The following is an 18538-nucleotide window of genomic DNA, read 5'->3' as shown; positions in this document are numbered from 1 at the left end:
CTCACTCGAAAAACCTTCCTCAGTCCTAGCAGCAGCCCCTCGAGGCGAGGATGGGAAACTCAGCTCGCCCAAGGATGCACAGGTAAGCACAGAACTAGGGCAGAAATGCCCTCCATCTGAGCCCAGGATGCCGCAGAGAACATGGACCCACCAGGGCTTCCGTGAAATACTCAAATAAACCTTTTCCTTAAAGGTTGACCCAGATCTGTTTGGTGACCAGTAGGCAATTCGGAGCCTCCATGTATAAAAGTGTCCTGGCCACAGATTCTCACACTCCAGTCCCTCCGCAGCACCTGCCCTTGGGCGTGAAGTGGGAGGACGCGCCCTCAGCAGGAGTCCACCCTGAGTGCAGTGTGAAGCGGCTCTGACCCTCAGGAGAGGAGGCCAATGGTAGAGGAATGACCAGATCCAAAGCCCAGGGAGACAAGCACCATCTTTCATCCCCAGCAGTTTACAGCCAGCCCTGCGTGAGGAGCGTGGGCGGTGATGATTAAAGATACGCTTTGGGATATGGGTGGTAGAAATGCAACGATTAAAATTCAAGCGGCCTTTTGGATATCACTAGGAAGGAATTTAATAAAGGCCTTAAGCAAATGAAGTCATCTTGCAATACTCACCTGGCAAAAATAAATGTTCCCTTTTCTTAGAAAAAAAGCGTCAAATCACTAGGGGATAGGAAACGTAAAGTGTGGAGATGTTCACCCGTTTACCAGGGAGTCCCCCGCCACCTGCACAGGATGTGTGTGAGGAGCCATGCTAAAGCAGCGTAAGTAACCGTTTCAGGTGTACCCGCGGCACCGAAGGCAGCTGAGGATCTCAAACGAGAGGTGGCCTTCACCAAACTGGAAACGGAAACCCCCAGGCCCAGGAGGCCGGCTTCGCGGCTGCTCACTCACCGTACTCAGAGCCCTGAATGTTCCCCAAGAGGAAGAAGTCACTGAGCTTTAGAGAAAAGAACCTGGCTTTGCATGTCCTGTCAGAACCTGTTGTTCTTTTTCATTCCACGGCCTACCTCAGCTGCTCCTCTGCTGCTGAGTCACGTCCCGCACGGGGTAACCTCGCACAGGGCCCCCCATCAAGTCAGCCGCCGCCCTGCATCCTCACCTCCCCAGCAGCCTCACGCACCCAGGGATCGCCCACTGTGGGATCACCCTCTCCAGGTTCCACCCACCCCCCATCCGAGCTTCCCTCTCCCCATCAGAGCCATACTTCTCAGACTTACCGATGCCCTCTGACCCCACTTGCTCGACGACCCCTCATCCTGGCTGAATTTACCCCCACGCACTTGCTCTCAGCCATCGATGACGACTGCTGACACAGGGTTTGGATCTGTGTCCCCACCAAATCTCATGTCGAATTATAATCCCCAATGTTGGAGGTGGTGATGAGATCAGGCGGTCAGACTCTCCTGAGTGGTTTACCACCACCCTTCTCCGCGCAGTTCTCATGCTAGTGAGTGAGTTCTCCTGAGATCAGGTTGTTTAAAAGTCTATGGCACTGGCCGGGCGTGGTGGCTCACACCTGTAATCCCAGTACTTTGGGAGGCCGAGGCGGGCAGATCATGAGGTCAGGAGATCGAGACCATCCTGGCTAACACGGTGAAACCTCATCTCCACTAACAATACAAAAAAGTCAGCCAGGCGTGGTGGCAGGCACCTGTAGTCCCAGCTACTGGGGAGGCTGAGGCAGCAGAATGGTGTGAACCCGGGAGGCGGAGCTTGCAGTGAGCTGAGATCGTGCCACTGCACTCCAGCCTGGGCAACAGAGCAAGACTCCGTCTCAAAAAAAAAAAAAAAAATCTGTGGCACCTCCCCCATGCCTTGCTCCTGCTCAAGCCATGGAAGACACGCCTGCTTCCTCTTCACCTTCTGCTATGACTGCAAGTTTCCTGAGGCCTCCTCAGAAGCCGAGCAGATGCCAGCACCATACCTTCTGTACAGCCTCTTTGGAACCATGTGCCAATTAAACCTTTTTTCTTTACAAATGACCCAGCCCCATTCTCCTGCCTCAGCCTCCCGAGAAGCTGGGACTACAGGCACCCGCCACCACGCCCGGCTAATTTTTTTGTATTTTTAGTAGAGACCGGGTTTCACTGTGTTAGCCAGGATGGTCTTGATCTCCTGACCTTGTGATCCACCCACCTCGGCCTCCCAAAGTGCTAGGATTACAGGCTTGAGCCACCGCCCCCGGCCAGGTGTTTCTTTATAGCAGTGCAAGAGCAGACTAATACAACCACATGCTGAGCCCCCTGCAACTCTCCTTGCTGATGGGAGGTGGGGGCTGCCATCTCTCCACAAATGACTCACGGCTCCACCTTCCCAGAACCACACTCCCCAGTAGTGCCACGGCTGCCTGGGGGAGCCTACTCAACTGAGTTGCTGAAGGCAACAGAGATACCAAGATCTGCTGAGTAGGGTCTGGTTTTAGAAGGCGGGGTGTGTCTTTTCTGCTGTCCAAAAATGGGGGCAAAAGGGAAAGCTGGCATTCATGTTTTACAGAGGACCCCAAAACTGGCTCTCACGGGCTAGGGTTCTTCCAGGAGCTGGGACTGCCTCGCCCACCTGTGGCCTCCCCACGGCCACTGCACACATCCATGAGGGAGCACACGACCCTTGGGGGAGCAGGGCCATTCTCTTCCAACTGGGCTATCTCTGCATCATTGGCTCTTCTTCCAAGCCTTTCGTCACCCTCATGACAATGCCCCTCATTCATTTTTATACACTGTCTAGTTCAGGGCCTGGGACGGTGCAGGTGCTTATAAACAACCTTTTATTGACACGTGTCCCAAGAGGATTTTAAGCACCTTGTAAGGGGTTAAAGAGTAACTAAAACCTGTAATGGCTCAGCTAATAAACACCCAATTTAGGGGAGAGTTACTCGATTGCTTTCCTATGATTACTATTTTCATTGCCAGAAGATGCAATACAATTTTATGGTTACTTGGCCCTGTAAAATAGAAATACCCCCGATTCTTAAGATATGAAGAGGTTTATAACCAGGGTACTGTCAGTTCAAGAATGAGTCCCAGGTACAAATGAGTCAATTCGTTACAAAATTTAATTTCAAGAAAATTAACTCAATAAAGATGCCCCAATTGTGCTTAAAGCTTTAATACCTATTAGGAGTTTTAGGGAGGTGGTGCAGAACCATGGGCAAGCCGATCCATTTTCTCGCTCCTCAAAAATGCGATTGACTTAATACCTAATTTATTCGTAATGGGGACAGAATTACAAGGAACTCTGTGTTTAATGAGGGAGGTCTGGGTCTCAAACAGCCTAACCAATCACAAAAATGGAGAGCATTCGCAATTTACAGGATATTAAGTTTTGTTCCCTGTCATATTACAGAGAGCCGATCAATAGCACTAGACTGACAGCTACTTTAACCAAACAGCCCAAGGTAAGGCTTTATGTCCCAGCAAACGCTGCTGGCCAGAAATTCTGTAGCTGCCAAACACTTTGAAGAGCAAAACCTAAGTCGCGGACATGAATGACAGTCTGCCGACTGGTGATAATTTCTATAGTGAGATCATTAGACCAGACAAGCGGCGCAAAGGAAAAGCAAAGTCAGAATACAGGACTTCAGAGCCACGAAACACTCACACCCACCAAGGGCACACCAACCAGCAACCGGTGTCAGGAACAAAGCTTTGGGGCATCGTTCTAGATGACTCATACGATAACAGGCTCAGAATGAGAGACTGGAGAGCACGGAGGCCCAGCAGGCATCCTGTCCTGTGGGAAGAATGCATGCAGCCTGAGGCCCTGTGGGAACAGCTGGTCAGAAAGACCCCCAGGCCCTCCCTAGCTGCTCTGGGACGCCCAGCCTTCCCCACCTCCACGGAGCAAGGCACCAATGTTGGGACCCAACGCAGTGCCTGGGACCTACGCGGCCTTAGAAAAATAAAAAGCCTCCCACCTAGAGCTCCCCTTTCCAGAAACGCCCGTCCCCCAGCATCAACCTCCAAGGGCAGCTGACCCCCTGCAAATCCCAAACACGCAGCCCATGAAGGGCTGTGCTCACTGTGGTAGAAAGCCTGGCTCTTGAGGTGCTGGGATGAAAACCAGCCATACGCTTCTTTCTTTAGCACTCTGTAGAGATTTGATTCCTAATCCCACATAATGGTGCCTGCTATTTGTAACCGATGATGAAAGGCTGGCGCGTAAACCCCCCACAGCACCGCCTCCGCTTCAGCAAACATCTCGAACAAAATGAAAAGGTGCTAGAATAAGTGATGGGACACTGAAGGGAACAGAGGTGGCTTGTTCCAGAAAACTCAACCTCCTGAAGAATTGAATTTCATCAGAACTGGTGAAGAGTAGAAAATTTCATACCACACTGAATCTGTGATTTTTTAAAAAATCTTTATTATATGTAACTCAAAATATAGACAAGGTGTGAGTCCCGAGCGTGAGTTTTTTTGGCAGAAGTAGCTCAAACTCACAGCAGAGTCACCGGCACCCCTCGCATCCTCCTAGCACACTGCTCAGAATGTAACTTCCCAGCAAGCTCAAGGCTGCTGTCACCACGCAGGCAGAACGAAACTCAGCCACAAAGAGAACGGCCTGAAGTTCTTTTCCCAGTTTTACATCTCCTCAGATAAAAAGCATGCCAGGAGTATACTCTTTTATTTTTATTTATTTATTTTTTGAGATGGAGTCTCACTCTGACGCTCAGGCTGCAGTGCAGTGGCGCAAGCTTGGCTCCCTGCAACCTTCGCCTCCCGGGTTCAAGCAATTCTCATGCCTCAGCCTCTGAGTAGCTAAGAATACAGGTGTGTGCCACCACACTTGGCTAATTTTTTGTGTTTTTAGTAGAGCCGGGGTTTCGCCATGTTGCCCATGATTGGTCTCGAACTCCTGAGCTCAGGCAATCCACCCACCTCGGCCTCCCAAAGTGCTAGGATTACAGGCATGAGCCACCACGCCCAGCCAAGAGTATACTTTTTAAAGACCTCATTTCAATGGAGAGAACGCTTTGAAGGCAAAATCGAATGCAGCACACAGGCCCAGGGTAGAAGGCGACAGGAAACGGCCTGGGCTCCTGGCACCCCCATGGCGGAAGGCGCGAAGGAGAGCTCACCTGGTAGGTGTCCCACAGGCGGATGGTGCAACGCAGGGGCACCTCCCTCATCAGCAGGTTGTTCATCCAGCGGAAGGCAAACTGCAGGTATCTCACTTCGTGTTGGTCCAGGTGCCGGTGCACTTGCTCTGCACAAAACAAACACAGGCCCCAAGGCTGTCAGGGGAGCCCTCTGGAGGCACTGGCAGCCAGGTCACTTGTGCCCCCAAGGCCCTGCGCCCACCTCAGAACCCCACTCCAACAGGGAATCCCAAGCAATAACCCCTAAGGAGCAAAGAACTAATTCTACTAACGAGAGACTACAGCTCTCCCTTCCTACAGGAAAGCGAAAGATGGCGGTGCCGCTGGTTGATCATTATAATCATGGCCACGTTCGGGTGCTTCACGCCCTAACACCCAGGAAGATGGGGGGGCTTGAGTCGACACCCACACCATGGGGCTCCACAGACAGGCGCTCTTTCCCCGCTCCACAGAAGCTCCACAGACCCAGTCTGGTGTCCCAGGAGGGGCTTAGAGAGAGGAGATGAGCTTGCCAGCTCATCAGGAGGGGCCCAATCTTGTCCAGGGAAATGCTCCACCTATGCCTGGACCCAACTGTTAAGTGGGCAAGTGGGACGCAAGGCCTGCAGGCCAGGTGGAGGACAACCCTCGATTCCAGGATGGGAATACCCCAAAGACAGCTGGGCCTCTGGAAAGAGCCAGGCTTTACCAAGCATCACTCCCAGAAGCACATGCTTGCACCAGCCACATGCGCTCCCCTCTCATCAAGCTGCGGTGGGCAGCAGCTTTTCAGCCTCAGCTCAGACCCTGTGCTCCCTGCCTCACCCCCTGCTGAGTCCTGGAGGTGTCACTCCTGGAGGCAAAATCCCAGCGATCATGGTGCCTATGCTCCTCTTTCCAACATTCTGCCCAAGAAGTCCTACTCTAAAGGGCCTAGAAGAATGGGTGTTGCTTTATAAAAACAAATAATCATTACTAATTATTGCCTAATTGAGCCGGATAGCGGATCCTTGGTTTTTAAAACGCGGGTGCACCTGAGGGCTGCTGAGAGCCTTCTTTCTGCAGCTCACTTAGTCACCCTGCTTCCAAGTTACACCTTCCTTCTATCCATGCTTACCTAACCCTAGTTTGCCCTGAGAAGTGACCCTGAAACACTTCACAGGGATCTCCATTCCTTCAAAGAAAGTTCTAGAAATGGCAAATAAACAAATACCAGAGAAAAGCTAGTGTTCTGTTTACTGGTTTGTTTTACTCAAGTCCCTGGTAACTTGCAATATTTCAGCAACAAGCGAGAAGCAGGGGGAAGAGGAATAGGAGGGTCCATCCTGCAATGCCCTCCACCTGATGGACCAAGCCTGGACCTCGCATGTCTGCCAAGACATGCGAGTCCCAAGCCTGGACTTCAGGGCTGTGGGACTGGGAGCTGCCCTCACCTAAAGACAGGGGCTGGTTTCCAAGCAGGCTCCACTAAGCTGGCCCTGGAAAAGCATGGGCAGCTCTGGTCCCATGATGGGACCCTGCTGTGGTGGGAGCTGGTCCCTTCACTGTCTCTGCCCTCCCTGTCGCCCTCTTCCCCTAAACCACTGCTGTCCTCAGCTGACCAGAGCAAACGTGCTGGGGCGGGGCTCCTGTAGGGCTGGGTGTCAGGGGACGCCTGCAGGATGAGGCCCTGGTTCACACTGTGGGGTAGGTGCAGCAATACATGCTCCATTCCAACACGACAGTGAATAATTGTGGAAACTGCAGAACTGGGTGGAGCAGAACGGCAAAGGCTCCCCTCTGAGCCCCAGGGGCCAGCCTGGGAGGAAGTCACCATGGAGGCTGGACAGCCTTGCCCACGACCCACAGGAATGCCCTCCAGGAGGCTGCCTGGAGGCACCCACACACCCACCACTGTGCGCTGCCTCTGCAGTAACAAACTTGAGCACCAAGGGCTCCAGGCCTGCAGAGAGCAGGTACAAGCAGGCCAGGCAGGCCCCGGAGGCAGGCGGGGGTGGCGGTCCCCAGCAGCAGAGCAGCCTGCAGGGCAGCTCCTCTGGATGGCAGGCATCTGCTCACTTCAGATACTCAGTTGCTACAGCAGGAGGTTGGTCAGCTTTTTGCTTTATGAAGAGGTCTGGCGCACACCACACACATGGCCACAGATGCCCACACTTCTTCATTAGCAAGCCCACCTGTCTCCCCTGCCCCCATGAGAGCTTCAGAGGTAGAACATTTGGGTGGATGAGTGGCTGGGAACGCTGGTGCCTCAGGACTCACGGAGCCTGACGCATCAGTGCCAGAGTTGGTTGCAAGCAAAGACGGTCACACGCGAGCAGCAAGGACAGCTTACTCTGAGCGACTGAAAATGTTATTTGTGTATTAAAACCAAAACCAATGCATAATATGCCATCAAGTCAATTATCGTCATGAGTTGTTAGGATAAAATTGCGATTTCAATGAAATTTCATCTTTGCACTGGGCCTGTTCGAGCTCCATTGTCCAAAGTCCCCGGCACGTAGACCAGGGATTGCCTCCCCTGCCTTGGAGCACTTCTGAAAGGTGTTGGGCTAGAAACGTTTGAGGAGCCAGGCCCAGAGACAGCCGGGGCACAGGGAATGCACAGGCCCGCTTGCGGGACAAGAAGGGCCTGACGCCAGGGTGCAGTGGGCTTGGCAGTGACCTCAGGGATTCCCAAACGGGGCTGGACATCATCGTGTCTTCATCTTCCTCCTCTCCCTCCTCTTCATCCTCATCACCACGGAAGCTGTTAAATACAGATTCTCATCTCAACTCTCTCAGTCAGACTCTTCCAGGTGGGATGTCAGAGACTCTAGAGAAGATGCTGATGTGCCAGTGACATCTCTGCACTGGGAACGCCTCAGAGGGCAGGTCACACAAGGACGCGGCACCACACAGGCTCACAGACAGGAAGGACAGGTCCCAGTGGCTCACGCAGGACACCTGCTCCAGGAGCTCCACGCCGAGGGAGGGGATGGCTGCAGTGCAGGTCCAGAGGCAGCGCCAGCGTGTTGTTCACTTAACAGCTTCCTTCTAATCCACTGGCACTTTATTAAAGACATTTATTTTTAAAATAAAACTAATTTCACTACCAAAAAATGGTTCCTACAGTCTCTTCTAAGTAAAGAGCAGTGTGGCAAGTGGCGAGAACAAAACGGTGCTGCCAGGGGGCCCCTGAGGCGGAAGCCCCCGCAGAGTTTAATCTCACGGCTGCTCATCCCTCGGGGGACGGAGAGGCCAAAAGGGGTGCCAGGAGGTGTCTCAGCATCCCCACAGATGAAGAGACACTGGCCCCCAGAATGAAGTTAGAATGCCTAAGAAAGGCACCAGACCCTCTACTCCCTCCTCGGCCTTCACCGCCGCCCTCCCCTGCAATGCCATGTCTCCTGCGGTGGCACCAGGTGACTAACAACACCCACGCCACCACGCAGGCTTCCCCGCGCCCCGGGCTCACCCTCATGGCAGCCTTCCACCAGGGCACCTGTCTCTGCCCAGTGTGAGGCTACCCAGACGTCAAAACTCCTAGATGCTTCCAGAAACACCCCACGCTGTGAGCCTCCCTCTCTTCTTTGTTCTATACACACCTCTATGGAAGCATTTATCACGAAAGGGGCATAAGTGCTCAGGACGCCTGCCCACCCTGGGGTGTGAGCTGGTCAGGTGTGGGTCCAGGTCTGGGTCGCCTTTGTTTCCCCAGGCCCCAGTACACACAACTGAGCATCCATGAGTGTCTGTCAGGTGACTGTGATGAACGAATGAGTACAGAGAGCAAACAGGTAACCAGAAGACGGACACATTACCAGCCTGGCCGTCCTCCTCCTCCTCTACTTCTATTTCTCAACACAGCAATAGCGAGGAGTTTTCCAGCCACACCCTAGAACATGACATTCTTTTCAAATAACTTACAGAATCATTTCTAACCTGAAGTTAATCTGCAGCTACAAAACTAAACTGATAGAAAGTTCTACGAAGCCCTGAGGGGGCTCCACCATCCAGGCCTGACCTTTGCCCGTGCCCCTCGGAGGGCGGAAGTCCAACCAAGCTGCTACCAGACTCTGCTGCCCCCAGCGCACTGACACGTGGAATTCAAGTCTGATGAACACTTAAAACCAGCTGTTTAGAAAATGACTCCATTTACTCAACAAGGCTCTTTTGCACAGAAAAAAGAAGAATGAGCTTCCATGAAGGAGCAGTTGGCTACTTGGGGAAGAGCAGCCAGGATGACAGCGACAGCTCCGGAGGAAAATCACTGCCTGAAACAGAGTGCCTGAGGAAGGAGGGGCCACACAGGGCGGCCTGGGACGGCAGTGTGAAAGGAACGCTCCAGGGCAGGTGCCTGGCCTGGCAGGTGGCACCTGGTTTCACTGGCCACTCCCAGCCCACAGCTCTGCGTGGACATCTGGGCTGCAGCAAGTGGCTGCCGCCTTGCACTGCGTGAATGAAGCTCTGCCGTGGAGAAGAGCTGAAGTCAGCAGCCTGGGGCCTCCTGGGACACACATCCACACTGCGCATCCCTGTCTGGCCGCTGCTCTGAAGGTTCTCCAATGCTGCCAGGGCAGGGCCCCAGTGTACCAAGGCAGCAGTGGGACAGTCACAGGCTAATCACCAGGACATGAGTGCTGCACCCACATTTTACACAGGAGGCCTCAGGCGAGCTTTAGACAGGGATACAGAGCCTGGGCGTTCTTCCCTTTGGGTGTGTGTTCACAGCCACTCCCTCTCTCCTCTCGCTCCAGGCACGAATGCAGTGAGAACCAAGCCCAGTGTGTGATGACGCCTCGCAACCAAGCACTCACAGGGCCAGGCCCTGGACCCAGCCTGGGGGACCTGGTGTGGGTGGGACTTGCCAGAGAGTCTTATCCTCTAGACTGTGACTTCCTCGAGGGCAGGGACTTTGTCCAGAAACAGAGACCGGCACCAAGGCAGGCCATGGCCCACCACACATGTGATGTGTGCGGGGCACACATTTGTTAACCGGGCAGCCTGGTGCCCAGGGCGGCCTCTGCCATGGATGAGGACAAGGTGACTGCTGGGGAAGGTGCGCACCACAGAGTCACACGCAGAAGAGGAGCCTTGGCTCACCGGCCAGTCTGTCACCTGCCTAGAGCAGCAGCAGCCCACCTGTGCCGGGGCTCGGCGTGTCCCCACCTGGGAAAACAGACAACTCTACCAAGGGCCTGGGAGGCAGGTGACATCTTTCCAACACAAACTGGCAAGAAACAGACTTGAAAATTTAAACACATATTAATATTTCTGGAACACCTGTCATTGTGGTAACTAAACAGAGTACAAATTAACCCTCCCTGCTGGGTTAACGCGCAGGGACTTAGGGGGGGAAAGCACAGAGGCCACCAAGCCCTCAGCCCCTCCCTGAGGGACGCTGACTTGAGGAGAAGGAGCCCGTTCCAGCCAGAGCGCAACAGCCGGCTGCACCAAACTCCCACTGCACAGCTCCTGAAGCGGGGGCACACACCTCACAGCCTGACCCTGGGGACCCTGGCCCTTCACCTGTGAGGTGAGGCAGGTGAGAGGACCTGTCCAAAGGTGCACGCAAGGAGGCAGGTGAGCCAAGATGGGCCTGAGGATTGGCCCCCCTCTGTTCCCTTGAAACAACCCCACACCACCAGGGCTGAGCATGGACCCACCCTTGCATCTCTGGGCACCTGCGCCCTGGGCAGAGCCACCCACCCTCCTCAGGGCAAAGCCCAGTACATCTGCAAGAGCACCCGGTCACAAGGAACTAACCAGAAAACCAGACACAGTGTTAACCTCACAGGCACAGGCAAGGCCGTTCCAGGACGAGAGGCTCCTCGTTCGTTGGTTCCTTAAGGAAAGATTGACCAGGGGCCTCCACTTCCCAGGGTTGCCTCTGAAAGCAAAGCTACAGGGAAGACAAGGCCTGTTTCTGCCCGCCAGGGGCTCAGCAGCCTGTAGGAAACAGACAAGGCAATCCAGCCTTCAGGCTCCAAGCTGTGCACTGCACCCAAATTACAAGCTCTCTGCATCCTGAGTGCCTGGCCTTCTGCCTGACACAGGACCTTGAACTCCTGAAAGGAGCGAAAAGGCAAAACCCACGCCCACCCAGAGGTGACGGCAGGCACAGCACGAGACTACGGTGGCCACAGCAAGGGACTCCATGGCGAGCGCTCCACTGGGTCACCCAATACAGCCTGGCTAAGCCGGCCTGATTCTGGAGCCCATGGGATATCCATCCAGAAGGCACCAGGGAGTGTCCTTCTTCACACGGAAGTGGTCACTTACCACAATTCCGCAGCTTCTCTGGCAGCAGGTCACGAAGGGTGTGGCAGCAGCCAGCCAGGGCCTCACACCCCCGGACGTGCATCCCCAGCGGGAAAGCCTCCTCCCGTCCGGGCACGGTGAAGGATGGGCTGCTAAACTCCAGGCATTACTTCCAATTTATACACATCAAAGCTGCAAATGTACATGCCGAAAGGATTCATTTTTCTTATTTTATAAGTAATTGCGAGCAGATGCTCTTTCACTGATAAAGGTAATTTGGTTGGCAATAATTCTGAATTTGAAATTTCCATTTCACTGGAAATAAGAGTATACATACAATGAATGAGCAGGCAGGTGAAATTATTGTCATATTTCAGGCTGAAAAGATGTTTTCATAAGCCCTTATGTGGCAGGGCAAGGCAATGTTATTGTTGCAAAGTCACCAGGAAGAGATGTGTCATATTGGCAAGCTGGAGAAACAATCACGATATTTGTTGAACACTTTTCTCAGCACTTTAAACAGCAGATCCACAGACCGAAAATTCTGCTGAAACATCTTGTCTTCTTGATTAAAAATAAAAATAAATTATGCAAACACATTGTGTCCCAGGATTTATGCTAAAAAGGAAAAAACATGTATCCCATTGACTTGGCATAAAAAACATACTGTTTATGCAGGACCAGACACTACTCAGATTTATCGCCTAAAGAGCACCATAATGGCTCACACTTAGACACCTGACAAAGAAAACCTTTCAACCCCCCGCACAAAGCCGAGAACAGACACAAATACATCACGCTTTGGCTGGGACAGCCATGAATAGGCTTTGATTCTGGGGGAAGATTTCAATTCTCTATCAGTTAAAAAGATAAAAAAGAACAAAAGCAAGAGCCACTGACAGTGAGCAGGGCCCCTCTGCACCAAGACGCCCCTCACTCTGAGCCCACCTCCTTTCTCATTGGCGTGGTTTGGTTTATGTCGCTGACAGCTAGAAAAGCCAGGTCCCCAACAAGCAGGGTCCAGTCACGCTCACCAGCCAGAACACCAAGAGCCGCTCACTGCCAACGGTGGGCAGAAGGTGGGAAGGGCTGAGACCAAGGACGAGCAGCAGCCCCGGCCCAGGCCACTCTGGGGAAAGCAGTCCGGGGCTGACAGCTCAAGACAGAGCACTGTGGCCGCTCACCAAGGCCTCCGATGGGACAGCGTGCCTGAGATGGAAGGGAACAGGGGAGAGAGATGGGGCTCAAGGAAGAGCAGCAGAATCATGGACCCACAACTCCACTTTCCCGGCACAGGACGCTCGCTGGCAAATCCCTGCAGGCAAACAGGCAGGGCTCCTGCCATCCCCACCCCAGAAGCGGCAGCCAGGAGCCTTGGTCAAGATCCAGGCTGCCGGCAGGTCTTCTCCTTCAGGCAGCAGCCGAGTCTGGGCTGGACACCAGAGAGCACATTAAGGCCTCGGGTTGTAGAGTCAGGTGAGCCTGGGTGAAGGGAAGGGAGGGAAGAGGAGGGAGGTTGGGCAATGAGCTCCATCAGGTGGCCCCTGTTCAGTCATCTGGCCTATGCAATGAACCGCAATAGAAACCCCAGTCACCAAGCTCTGAGGGGCTTTCTTGTTGGCGAACACAAGGCTATGGCAGGAAGAGTTAGCGCCCTGGCCCCATGGGGAGGGGTATGGAAGCTCTGTGTCCCCTGGCCCCATGGGGAGGGGTATGGAAGCACTGCGTCCCCTGGCCCCATGGGGAGGGGTATGGAAGCACTGCGTCCCCTGGCCCCATGGGGAGGGGTATGGAAGCACTGTGTCCCTGGGCCCATTGGGACGGGTATGGAAGCTCTGTGTCCCCAGGCCCCATGGGGAGGGGTATGGAAGCACTGCGTCCCCTGGCCCCATGGGGAGGGGTATGGAAGCACTGCGTCCCCTGGCCCCATGGGGAGGGGTATGGAAACACTGTGTCCCCAGGCCCCATGGGGAGGGGTATGGAAGCACTGCGTCCCCTGGCCCCATGGGGAGGGGTATGGAAGCACTGCGTCCCCTGGCCCCATGGGGAGGGGTATGGAAGCTCTGTGTCCCCAGGCCCCATGGGGAGGGGTATGGAAGCTCTGTGTCCCCAGGCCCCATGGGGAGGGGTATGGAAGCTCTGTGTCCCCAGGCCCCATGGGGAGGGGTATGGAAGCACTGCGTCCCCTGGCCCCATGGGGAGGGGTATGGAAGCTCTGTGTCCCCAGGCCCCATGGGGAGGGGTATGGAAGCACTGCGTCCCCTGGCCCCATGGGGAGGGGTATGGAAACACTGTGTCCCCAGGCCCCATGGGGAGGGGTACGGAAGCACTGCGTTCCCTGGCTCCATGGGGAGGGGTATGGAAACACTGTGTCCCTGGGCCCCATGGGGAGGGGTATGGAAGCTTTGCATCCCCGGGACTCTTGCAGATTTCGTCCCATGATTCTCCACATTTGGCTGGTCCCCCTAACCTGTACATAAAACTGGAATCATAATCACTGGCTTTCTTGAGTCCCATGAGCCATTCTAATGAATAATCAAACCTGAAGTCATGGACACCACTGAATTTACAGCCAGCTGGGCAGAGGTGCAGGTGGCCTGGGGACCACTGAGGTGCAGCTGGCGTCTGAAGTGAGGGTGCTCTTGTTAAGGACTGAGCCCTTAGCTCATAGAGTCTGACACCAACTCTGGGACGTCAGTGTCAGGATCGTGGGGTGGTGTCCCACATTTGGGGACAAACAGAATGCTCCCACCACCATTAAATGGCCCTGGGGGCTGAGATCCAACCAGACTGCAAGGCAGAGGCCAAACTGCAAACACATTCCTCGAGATAACTTCTCCACTGTTCATTTAATGTCAAGGTCATGTCACACAACTGCTGTCTTCTCACACGCTCAACACAAGGATGGGGCTGAAGACAGGTCAGACCCAAGACACAGCTAAGTATGCACAGGCAGGCGAGACGGAAGAGGTCACACCAGATTCATTCCTAGGCCGTGAGGGACAGGGACTGAGGGACAGGAACGCGACCACTCACTCTCAGAACCTGGGCCGTGGGGAACAGGGACCAAGGGACAAGAACACGACCACTCACTCTCAGAATCTCAGCAAACATGAGCGCAGAATGAAATAAAGCCTCCTGGCAGGTTGTAAAGAAATGGTGTTTATCTGAAACCACAGCACGCAATCTTTTCATCTCTAGAGAGGTATTGAGGTCTATTTTTTTGACAGTAACATAATCTAAAATACAACTTCTTCTAGAGCTACATGGAACTGAAGCAACGAGGTATTAAATCATTTTCACTTCACAGATGTGCTCATGAGCTACTCAGCAAACCCCTCTAAAACAGGGTCATTTTCATATGAGAAGGCAACAACAAATCTGATTTACTTCCTTGAAAAATGCAGATGACGGAGCCGCTTCCCTGGGTGCCTGAAGCTCCAGGGGCCCTGACTGTGCTCCATGGCCAGGGAACCCGCAGTTCAAAGCTGCCCAGGGAAGAGGAGTGGGCTGGACAAGACAGGGAGAGTCCAGAAGGCAGGCCTGGCCCTAGGCTCTGTCGCAACCCGCACTTCTGGAAGGCTCGCCCTTTAGCTTGTCTTTTTATTATATTAATAGTATCATCTGAAAAACGGATTCTAATTTTGGTAAAGTCCGATTTATTTGTCCAAATTGTCTTTAATGTCTGAGGGTTTGGCCATTATTCCAAGAAATCTTGCTTGCCTAGCTTAAGGTCACACAAAGACGCTCTGTGTTTCCTTGCAGAAGTTTTATAACTTTAGGTTTCAAACATAGGTCTCTGAGTTAACTTCACTTAGAAGACTAGTCTCCCACCCCAACCAGGCTAAGCCATGAGGATTCAAAGGCATAAGAATGACACAATGGACTTTGGGGACTCAGGGGAAAAGGGTGGGAAGGGGGTGAGGGATAAATGACCACGAACTGGGTTCAGTATATACTGCTCGGGAGATGGGTACACCAAAATCTCACCAATCACCACTAAAGAACTTACTCATGTCACCAAATACCACCTGTTCCCCAAAATCCTATAGAAATAAAAAGTTAAATAAATAAAAATAAATTAAAAAAACAAAACATAGGTCTCTGATTCATTTTGAGGTAACTTTTTAACATGGCACAAAATATGAATTCAAACTCCTTCCTCTGATGTGAATTTTCAATTGGAACTTCTTCATTTGCTCAACATATATAACAATTATATGCATAACAAATACATGCTTTGCCACTGAATTTCTTTTGTACCTTTTTGGAAATAATTGCACATATGCACGGTTCCATGTCTCAGCACTCTCTTCTATTCCATTGATCTCTTTGTCTATACTCAATGGCAACAACATGCTGTCTTGATTACTGAAGCTTTATAATTCTTGAAATCAGCTAATGTGAACAAAAAAAAAAGAAAAAAGTGAACAAAGTCCTTCAACTTTGTTCATCTTTTTCTGTGTTGTGTTAGCCATTCTAGGGAGTTTGTATTTCCATATGAATTTAAAAATCAGCTTGTCAATTTCTATAGAAAAGCATGTGGGATCTTGATCGCAATTGAGTAGAATGTATGATCAGTTTGGTGAGAGCTAACATTTCATACTCTTGAGTCTTCTGATCTCTGAACATGATTAGGTCATCTTTCATTTCTCTCAGCATTGTTTTGTTTTCAGTGTACAGGCCTATTACATATTTTATCATAGTGTTTTCCCTAAATATTTCACATTTTCATGCTATTATAAATTGTATTGCTCATTCAATTTCAATTTCTCATTTCTCACTGTTAATATACAAAAACAAAGTTTATTTTTGTATGGAGATCTTGTATCCTGAACCCTTGCTAAACTCTTATTCTTTCTAGTAGCTTTTTTGTAAATGCCATCAGACTTTCAAGAAACATGATCATGTTGTCTGCAAAAGCAGAGAGTTTTACTTCTTCCTTTTTGGTCTGGATGCCACTTACGTTTGTATGTATGTACGAATAAATGAATGTATGTTTTTGTCTTTCTGCCACCAGAATCTCCAGTATACACACCGGACAGAAGTGGAAAGAAGGAACACTGTCCCAGGTTTCCGATTTGGGGGGAAAGCTTTCCATTGACACCCTCCCTTTCCTATTATGTCAGCTATGGGTTTAAACATCAAACATGCTCTTTATCCAGCTTCAAAAGTTCCTTTCTGTTCTTGTTTACTGAGAATTTTCATTGGGAGTGGATATTGGATTGTGTCAAATGCTTTTTCTGCATATATAGATGTGATTTTTATGGGTTTGTTCTTCTTTTTAAATATGTTAATAATAATAATTACATTGACTGAAAATCAACCTCACATTCTAGGATAAACCCTACATCATCGGGATGTGTATTGCTGGATTTGATTTACTAAAATCTGTTCAGGATCCTTACATTTATGCTCATGATGGATACCAGTCTGCACTTCTCTACAACACTATACGTTTCCCTCTAAGCACTGCCATCTTCTCACACACTCAGTACTATATGATTCCTTCTAAGCACGGCCTCTTCTCACACACTCAGTACTATCCATTTCCCTCTAAGCACAGCCTCTTCTCACACACTCAGTACTATATGTTGCCCTCTAGGTACTGCTTAGTGCTATAGGTTTCCCTCTAAGGGAAGTAGTATACTTTTCTAAGTACTGCTCTTTTGCATCCCACAAATTTTGAAGTGCTGGATTTTATTGTCATTCATTTCAAAATAACTTCTTATTTCCCTTTTGTTTCTTCTGTGATCCATGGGTTACTTAAAAGTGTGTTAATTCGTTTAGAAATATTTGAGGATTTCCCAGATATCTTGCTAATGATTGCTAATTTAATTCCATTGTGCTCAGAGAACAGAAGAAATACTTCATATTTCTCGAATCCCTTAAGATTTATTGAGACTTTTTTAATGGCCCAAAATATGGTCTATCTTGGTAAATGTTCCATGTGCAAAATTAAAAAGAATGTGCACTCTTGGAATCTGCCATAAAAATCAATTAAGTCAAGTTTGTTGACAGTGTTTTCAAGCTTCTTATATCCTGATTTTCTACTTGTTCTATCGCTTCCTGAAAAGAGGAGCTCGAAATCTCCTTCTGTGACTGTGTCTCTGTCCATTTCTTGTTGCATTTTTATCTGATTTTGCTGTATATTTTGATACAGTCTTAGTGGATGCATAAACACTTAAAATTATGTCCAATTGATTAACTGACCCACTCTATCATATGAAATGATCCTCTTGATACTTGATAATATTCTCTATTCTGAAATCTACTGTTTGCCATTAATATAGACATTACCGTTTTCTTTAGATTGGTGTTAGCATAAAATATCTTTCCCCACCATTTTACTTTTAAACTATTTGCATCTTCATATTTGTGGGCTTTTTTCTTTTCTTTCTTTTGAGACAGGGGACAGGGTGTCGCTCTGTCACCCAGGCTGCAGCATGATCATGGCTCACTGCAGCCTTGACTTCCTGGGCCCAAGCAATCCTCCCAACTCAGCCTCCCGCGTGGCTAGGCCCACAGGCACACGTCTGCCACTACACTATGCCCAGCTAACTTTTTTTTAAGAGACGGGGTCTCACTATGTTGCCCAGGCTAGTCCCAAACTTCCAGGCTCAAGTAATCCTCCTGCGTCAGTCTCCCAAAGTGCTGGGACTATGGGTTTGAGCTACCATGCCCCGAAGTATGGAAACTATATTCAGCTTAGTACCTGAAAGGAACCCCTGCAGAGCTTTGGTTCTCTCGGATTTGCTTTCTCCTCTCCCACCCTCAGCCCAAAGAACCCTCGTGTGAAGGACACAGTTGGGTGTTGATTTTAATCCAATCTAACAAGATCTGCCTTTTAATTGAAGTGTCTAGATCATTTGCATTGAACATACCTACTGACATGGCTGAGTTAGAACCTGTCAGACTACTATTAGTGTGGCCCAACTGTCCCATCTGTTCTTTGTTCCACTTTTCCTTTTTTTGGCCTTCTTTTATATTAAGTGTTTTATATAATCTACTTTATCTCCTGTGGTAGCTTATTAGCCATAGCTCTGTCTGGTTACGTTAGTGGTGACTGTAAGGCTGATGGTATGTGTCCTTGCCTTACCACAGTTTCCCTCCAGATACGATTACCCGGCTTCACAGGCAGCACAGCGTGAGGGCCTTACCACGATCTGCTTCCATCTCTCCCCGCCGGCGCCTGTGCTCCTGTCATCTTCATCGC

The 18538-nt window shown here is 50.8% G+C and overlaps 1 protein-coding gene across 2 annotated transcripts in view; it reads right to left on the bottom strand.

Moving 5' to 3' along the window:
* Positions 1 to 18538, bottom strand: part of TBC1D22A (TBC1 domain family member 22A) — a 421784-nt gene that overhangs the window by 135434 nt on the left and 267812 nt on the right. For both annotated transcript variants that reach the window (XM_054469452.2, XM_054469458.2), the window contains exon 11: positions 5083 to 5210. In XM_054469452.2, the coding sequence (XP_054325427.1) occupies positions 5083 to 5210 (128 nt within the window). The remainder of the gene's footprint in view (positions 1 to 5082; positions 5211 to 18538) is intronic.

Source organism: Pongo pygmaeus, chromosome 23 (assembly GCF_028885625.2).
Source record: "Pongo pygmaeus isolate AG05252 chromosome 23, NHGRI_mPonPyg2-v2.0_pri, whole genome shotgun sequence".
Lineage (NCBI taxonomy): Eukaryota > Metazoa > Chordata > Mammalia > Primates > Hominidae > Pongo > Pongo pygmaeus.
Note: the sequence above shows the minus strand (reverse complement) of the source record. Positions and strands in the feature narration are given on the sequence as shown.